Raw genomic sequence first — 8,259 nt, 5'->3', positions numbered from 1 at the left:
AGCGATGTACACAGACGGGAAGCAATGGCTCTGTGCTCGCTCTGACCTGTTTTTCCAGCCTCTCTCTTATATTTCACTCCTATCGTTTACCGGCACTTTTGTGTTCAGCTGTAATCTTTGGAAGCTCCACTCGCTCCATCTTGTCAGTGCGCAGGCCTGGGCCTTCCAAGGTCTGAAACACACTTCTGCGTCCAACTCCAGAAGCGAGTGTGGCTCCTAAGTAAGGGGCCCTAAGTGCGGGCAAGCTCGGGAGCGGCCCAGGAGCAGCGGAAGCCTGATTAAACCACCGCTCTCTCAACAGTGCGCACAGCAGCAGCTTGGGAAGCTAATCCTGAGGCCTAGTCACACTCGCACACTCGCCCTGGTAATCGTAAACTGAAAGTCTGCCTCACCCAGGACTACCTAGACTGGGGCAGCTCCAGCTACTCATGGCTTGGCACGGGGGCTCCGCACCCCGTGTCCCGGGCCTGTCCCCCCCCCCGGGACCCCGCGGCAGACCCTCCGAGCATCCTCCAGGCGGCCTCGGTGAGCGCGCCCCCTGGACCTCGCCGGCCACGCATGCGCACGCTCTGGCCGGCCGAGTAACGGACCACAGCTCCCCCCACCGGAAGTGAGGCGCGGCGCGGCGCGGCGCGGCGGGAGGAGCGGCCCGCGGCGTGGCGGCGCGCGCTTCCCTCGGCGCACCATGGCGCGGGCCGGAGCGGCCGACGAGCGGCGGCTGCTCCTGCGCTCCGTCGCGCTGTGGCTCGCCCTGCTCGGCGCCCGCACGACGGCCGCGTCCAAAGCGGTGACCGCGCACTTGGCTGCCAAGTGGCCCGAGACCCCGCTGCTGCTGGAGGCCAGGTGGGTGCCGAGGCCGGGGCGTGGCGGCGGACCCTGGATCCGCGCAGACGCCGCCCCCGGCAAGATGCTGCGCACAGCCCCGCGCCCCGGGGTCCCCCCACATCCACGCGACCCCTCCCATCCCCGGGGCCCCTCAGATCCGCTCAGGCCGACCCCACTCTGATGCATCGCCCCGTCTAACCCCAGCACCCCCTTAGATCTGCGGTCCTCTGCGACCCCGCAGCTCCTCAGCCCCCTCAGATCTGGCGTCTTCTCCAACCCCAGCGTCCCCTCAGAGCTAGTGTGCCCTCAGATCTGGCACCCTCGGCACCTCTCCAACCAGGCGTCCTCCTTTTGTCCCTCTATGTCCCCAAGCACCTGGAGCATCATTGCTTCCAACAGTCACTCTGCCACTCACTCACCCCACTTTCCTGCCCGCCTAGGATTTTTAAAACTTCTCTGTCCCAAGCTGATTCCTGTTCCTAAGCATCTTATGGACATGGAAGGTGGCATCTAATGCAAACCTTTCTGAACAATTCTGGTTGGCAGACAGCACGCTCAGAGCGCCTGGGTTTCCAGTTACGTTTTATCTCCCAAATTAACAGGGGAGGAGGCAGCTTCTCAGTTACACCCTTGTCCCCAAATATCTCTACAGCGGGATTTGTTATTCATTCTGTGTACCTTCCTTGCATAAAACAGACGTATTACTGGATTTTGCCCTTTCATGTTCCCGTAAACGGAAATAGAAACCCTGCCCCTCATGGCTCATGGTGGCACACCCTTGTAATCCCTTTGGAGCAGGAGGACAAAAATTCATGAATTTGTGGCTAGCCTAAGGCTACCAAAGGGAGACTTTGTCTCAATTTTTGTTCCTGTGTATTGGGCATGAAGTTTTGTAACCGTTTAAATGTATTTACAAAACAATATCCCATGCATCTGAAAAGAAACCTCATCACATTATTACATCACTGTATCGCATTGCATTTACTTGATGCCACACAGCAGTTCTTATTGACTAAATGTGTCTGTTTTCTCTTATCCACACTGCCTGACCTGATCCCACGGTTAGTCCCCATCCGTCAGTGTTTTTATTGTTTATTTATTCTTCTGTCACACATTGCCTCCAGACTGCAGTCTCCCCTCCTGCCACCTTCCCAGTCCCTCCCCCATGCCCTCTCTCCCCCAGATCCACTCCTCCACTCAAAAAAAGAGCAGACCTCCCAGGGCCCTCAGGTGACCATGACATAAGTTACAGTAAGAAAAGGTACAAACCCTCATATCAAGGCGAGGCGAGGCAAGCCAGTAGGAGGAAAAGGGTCCCAAGAGCAGGCAAAAGAGCCAAAGACACCCCCACTCCCACTGATAGGAGTCCCACAGGAACACCAAGCTACACAACCACAACATAAGCAGGGACCTAGTTGAGACTCATGCGGGCTGTTTTTCAGTCGGTGTGAGCCCTGATGAGCTCTGCTTTGTTGATTCTATGGGGTGTGATGGTGTCCTCTGCCAGGGTCCAGCTCTGGGTGAGGTCAGGGCCTGAAGAAGGGTGGATGCAAGAGCAGCAAGGGAGGAATGAGTCAGGCATGGGGGGTTGGGAGGAGCTTTACATCCTGACTGACTGACAGTCTGGGTGCTTTTTTATTTATACAGAATTTAGTAGGCAGGGATAGATGCATGTTGTTCCAAAACATAGTTCTACAGTGTAGCTTAGGTATCTAACCTATTTTTTATTTTCATTTATTCATGGATTATATTTTTAACAGTGAATTTATGGCAGAAGAAAGTAATGAAAAATTTTGGCAGTTTGTGGAAACAGTAAGAGAATTAGCAGTTTATAAGCAAACAGGTAAGTGATGTGCATATTTTAGCATATGAAATTTATACTTATATGCTTATATTAGATATGTTTTAGATGGTAATAATTAAATATGAATGCTGAATGAGTTAATAATTCAGAACATTAAATTTGAAGTTTGGGCATGTAGCTCTGCTGATAGAGTTCTTGCCTAGCACACAAGAAGCCCTCGTTTGGATCACCAGCATTACCAAGGAAATAGGCATGATGACCCACTCTTGAAATCCCATCCTTTGTGATGCAAAAAGATGAGAAGTTCAAGGTCATCCTTTGCTATATCTTGAGTCAAATGTCACTCAGAGCTGCATGTGATCTTGTCAAGAAAGAAAGAAAGGAAGGAAGGAAGGAAGGAAGGAAGGAAGGAAGGAAGGAAGAACTCTCTGAACTTGAACAGATGTTTTAGTGGAAACTGCACGACCTGTGTTTGTGCCAGCTTGACACAAGCTAGAGTCACTTGAACAGAGGAAACCTTAGTTGAGAAAATGCCGACTCAGCTAAACCTGTGGGCAAGTCTGTGGTGCCTTTTCTAAATAAGTGACTAAATGTTACCCAATAGCATTCTGGGTATGCCAGCTTTTGGCCATGATCCTGGGTGTATATGAAACCTGGGTGGGTCTGGGCATGGTGGTTGAAACCAGCCTGGTTGACATAGAAAATTCAGGCCAGCCAAGGCTACATAAGTGAGACCTGTTTGGAAAAGAAAGAGGAAGAAAGAAAGATTTAGGGAACAAACCTATACGCAGCTCTCTTCCCGGGTTCCTCCACCTTAGTTCCTGCCTCCAGGTTCCTGCGCAAATTCTTGCCCTCACTTCCCTTCAGGAAGGACTGTGATCCGACAGTAAAGTGAAATGAACCCTGTCCTCCCGTGTTGCTTTGGTCATTCTGTTTTATCACAGCAATAGAAACCCTACCTAAGAAACTATTGTAAACATTCATGTCTAAGATAGATACAAAACCTGTAGGAACACTCAAATAATTAGTAATGATTGTATATTGTTACAGAAAATATCAAAATTTCTGTAATATTTAATCTAAATTTCTTTGAAATGCTATTACTTTTGCACTGGGATTTTTTTTCTTCTTTTTAATAGGCTTGATCTTTTTGAGTTTTAAGACTACAGTAGAAGTGGGGGAAAGTGCAGAGATTTCTCCTGTCTACTCCACTCATTCACACAAACAGCCTCCCTTCCTCAGAATCTTCACCTCAGTCGATTCACCTACAATGACTCATCATTACTGTTTAAAATTTATAGTTTATACTCTTAGTATTGTGTATTCTGTGAGTTCTAACAAATGTTTGGCCTTAATTAGATAGATCCTAGAAATAAAGACGTCAGATACCTTTGATGGCATTTCAGGTAAAATATTTATAAAAACCTAGCAATTTATTAAGATGCTAGGCACTGCTTAAATGGTAATACTGTAAGAATGAGGAAGTATGACATATATATTCAATATTTAATAATATGGTAGAGTCACAAAACAGAGCATACTGTCAGGTGGACCTATTCTCAGGTGTGCCTACACTAAGGTGTGTCTAATCGCACTCAGGTGTGCATACGCTCAGGTGTGCACACTCAGAGCTGTAGCAGGGCTCTGCATAATGTGAACACAGAAGGTGCCTAGTCACCTGGAGAGAAGATCTGCTTAACCTTTTTCTACTTGTGATGACTTTTTAAAAAATTTTTTATTAATTACACTTTATTCATTTTGCATCCCCCCATAAACCCCTCCCTCCTACCCTCCTAATCCCACTTTCCCTCCCCCTTCTTCACGAATGCCCCTCCCCAAGTCCACTGATAGGGGAGGTCCTCCTCTCCTTCCCTCTGATCCTAGTCTATCAGATCTCATCAGAAGTGGCTGCATTGTCTTCCTCTGTGGCCTGGTAAGGCTGCTCCCCCCTCAGGGGGAGGTGATCCAAGAGCAGGCCAATCAGTTCATGTCAGAGACAGTCCCTGTTCCGATTAGTATGGAACCTCCTTGGACACTGAACTGCCATGGGCTACATCTGTGCAGGGATTCTAGGTTATCTCCATGCATGGTACTTGGTTGGAGTATGAGTCTCTGGAAAGACCCTTGTGCTCAGATTTTTTGGTTCTGTTGCTTTCCTTGTGGAGCTCCTGTCCTCTCCAGATCTTACTATTCCCCACTTTCATAAGATTCCCTGCAATCTCCTCAAAGGTTGGCCATAAGTCTCAGCATCTGCTTTGATAGCCTGCAGGGCAGAGCCTTTCAGAGGCCCTCTGTGGCAGGCTCCTAACTTGTTTCCTGTTTTCTTCTTCATTTTATGCCCATCCTCTTTGCCTTTCGGGATGGAAATTGAGCATTTTAGCCAGAGTCTTCCCTCTTGATTAAATCGTTTCTTTAGGTGTACAGATTGAAGTAGGTTTATCCTATATTATAGGTCTATATGAGTGAGTATATACCGTGTGTGTCTTTCTCCTTCTGGGATAGCTCACTCAGGATGATCTTTTCCAGTTCCCACCATTTACCTGCAAATTTCATGATTTCCTTGCTTTTTATTGCTGAGTAATATTCCATTGTGTAAATGTACCACAATTTCTGTGTCCATTCTTCAGTTGAGGGGCATCTGGGTTGTTTCCAGCTTCTGGCTCTTACAAATAAAGCTGCTACATACATGGTTGAGCAAATGTCCTTATTGTGTACTTGAGTACACAGTACTTGGATATATGCTTAGTAGTGGTATGGCTGGATCTTGAGGAAGCGCTATTCCTAGTTGTCTGAGAAAGCACCAGATTTGCTTTCCAGAGTGGTTGTACAAGTTTACATTCCCACCAGCAGTGGAGGAGGGTTCCCTTTCTCCACACCCTCTCCAGCATGTGTTGTCACTTGAGTTTTTCAAGTGACAACTTGGCCATTCTGATGGGTGTCAGATGAAATCTCAGGGTCATTTTGATTTGCATTTCCCTGATGGCTAATGACATTGAGCATTTCTATAAGTGTTTCTCTGCCATTCGATATTCCTCTACTGAGAATTGTGATGACTTTTGACCCACGAAATCTTTACATGATGCCAAGCATGTAGGCATATAAAATAGGTATAAAACCAAAGAATGAAATGTTTAATAATAAATCATTAGGAAATTGATTTCAAAACCAATTAGGCATACAAACAATTTTACCATTTATTAAAGATGAAAACTAATTTTAAATTGAAGCTGATGAAATGAGTGTGCTTATTTGTCTAACATACAATCTATAGATACATGATTTGTTATTTACATGCCTCAGAATGACAGTGATAAGATGCTAAGTTTGGAGCTGAGAAAATAACTCAGTAAGTAAAGCAACTTGAGTTTGATCCCAGAATCCATTTAGAAACAAAAAAAAGTGTGATGGTGTGCCCCATGCTTCTAATGTCAAAGACAGGAGGGTCTTAGGGCTTGGGCTGGCTAGCCATCCTGGTCTTCTTAGTAAGTGTAAGGCCAGGGAGAGAGCTTGCTTCAGAAATGAAGGTGGAAGGTAACTGAGGAATAATGTTTGAGCCTGCTCTATTTTCCATGTTTATATGTGTGTGCACATGTGGCCATGCACACACAGACATACAAACATACTGTATTCTATAATTAAGCCATTACATTTCTTTTGTTGTTTTGTTTTTATGAAACAGGGTTTCTCTATGTAGCCATGGCTGTCCTGTATGTGCTTTGTAGACCAAGCTGGCCTTGAACTCACAGAGAGCTACCTGCCTCTGCTTCCCTGAGTGCTGGGATCACAGGCGTGCACCACTGTGCCTAGCTACCATTACATTTCTCTAAGTGAGTAAAGAGTATGTTAAAAATACTTCAGTTCATAGTAATCAGTAGTCTAGAATCTGCGGACTCTTTCAGGAAGCATTTGTTGGCATTGCCTGGTGTAATATAATTCCCAGAGCAAGGTATAGATCACTCTAGGTTAAAGTATGTGCATTGAATGGAGATAACCTAGAACCCCTGCTCAGATGTAGCCCATGGAAGCTCAGTATCCAAGTGGGTACCCTAGTAATAGGAACAGGGACTGTCTCTGACATGAACTCAGTGGCTGGCTCTTTGACCTCCCCACCCCCCATGGGAGGAGCAGTCTTACCAGGTCACAGAGGAAGGCAATGCAGCCAGTCCTGATGAGACCTGATAGGCTAGGTGGAAGGGGAGGAGGACCTCCCCTATCAGTAGACTTAGAGAGGGGGAGGGGAGGTGGGATTGGGAAGGAATGAAGGAGGGGCTACAGGTGGGATACAAAGAAAATAAACTGTAATTAATATATGAAAAATAAAAAAATAATAAAAATAAAAAATTTTAAAAAATTGAATAAGTATGTGCATTGAGGAAATGAAGTAACTTAAATCTTTGAGCACATTAAAGCATCAAGAGAATGAATCAATAGCTGACTATATTGGCCAAAAATAAGTGTATGGTTTATTAAGTTCTAAGAAACAAATCTTGAGTAAAATACAAGGGGAAGATGAAGAGAAAATTGAAAAGGCAAAATAATGACCAGCCATTTATTTGACAAGCATAAATTTAATTGTTTTAACAGCATAAAGTGTCCTAAGCATTCTAATTCATAGTAGAGGTGATTTTTGATAGTTATAGACATTTACAATCTATTTTTAAAAGTTTTATTTTTGGTGATTTTGTTCCTGTATGTGATGAATTCTAGTTATTTTCACTCCCTATACCCTCATGCATTCCCTCACCCCGCTTCTCCCTCTGAAACCTTTCTCTCCTGAAAGTCCCCTCCTACTTTCATAGCTCTCTCTCTCATATGTAACCCACTGATGTGTGGTATTGCTTCCATGACCGTGGGTGGACATGGATGTCTACAACATGGATGTAAACATTTTTACCTGCTTATCCCTGTTAGCATCCCTGGGCTGCTTCAGCTTTATACTGCTATTCTCTTCTGTCTCCTACCGCCAAAATTAAATGTTTTTATCCCCAAGATTGTTAGAGAGTTTAAAACTGAATTCAAAGAGCCAGACTTCTGTTTCGTAGCTCACATCAGCTCAGAGAAAAGTATCTCAGCTCCATCTCCAGACAGGAGTGACACGTCATCATGAAAGGCAGGTTTGAATTGTGATTTCTGGACCATTGTTGACATGCTGATTACACTTGGCTCACTGCGCCAGACTTGGTGTTTTTATCTTACTGGTGGCATCATGCTTGCGGTCCTTTTCAACTGCGCACTGAGCCTGTAACTCACCTGTGTAGTGACCCACATGTTGAGGTAGAGCAAAGTGCATCTTCCCAAGAGATTTTAAGGGCAAGGTTATTGTAATCTTTCTTGCATTGATTGCTCAGAAAACACTGAAACAGACAAAACAATGTTTTCTTTAGCAGCTGACCCAAGCTTAATACATGATGATTTGTCATTAATTCAATAGCTCTGTATGTGGGATATGCCAGTACACTGACTGTAAAATGCTAACATCTCTTTCTTTTTGTAGAATCAGATCATTCTTACTACAACCTAATCCTGAAGAAAGCTGGACAGTTTTTAGACGACATACACATCAATCTCCTAAAGTTTGCGTTCTCAATAAGGGCATACTCTCCAACTATTCAGATGTCCCAACAGGTGAA

The 8,259-nt window shown here is 45.3% G+C and overlaps 1 protein-coding gene across 1 annotated transcript in view; it reads left to right on the top strand.

The window, feature by feature from the left end:
- The first annotated feature begins 616 nt into the window (after nucleotides 1–616).
- Uggt2 (UDP-glucose glycoprotein glucosyltransferase 2) overlaps nucleotides 617–8,259 on the top strand; it is a 98,360-nt gene continuing 90,717 nt past the window's right edge. The window contains exons 1-3 of the mRNA XM_021637093.2: nucleotides 617–843; nucleotides 2,586–2,668; nucleotides 8,124–8,254. Coding sequence (XP_021492768.1) covers nucleotides 686–843; nucleotides 2,586–2,668; nucleotides 8,124–8,254 — 372 coding nt within the window. The 5' untranslated portion in view covers nucleotides 617–685. The remainder of the gene's footprint in view (nucleotides 844–2,585; nucleotides 2,669–8,123; nucleotides 8,255–8,259) is intronic.

The sequence above is a fragment of the Meriones unguiculatus genome, chromosome 9 (assembly GCF_030254825.1).
Source record: "Meriones unguiculatus strain TT.TT164.6M chromosome 9, Bangor_MerUng_6.1, whole genome shotgun sequence".
NCBI classification, from domain to species: domain Eukaryota; kingdom Metazoa; phylum Chordata; class Mammalia; order Rodentia; family Muridae; genus Meriones; species Meriones unguiculatus.
Note: the sequence above shows the minus strand (reverse complement) of the source record. Positions and strands in the feature narration are given on the sequence as shown.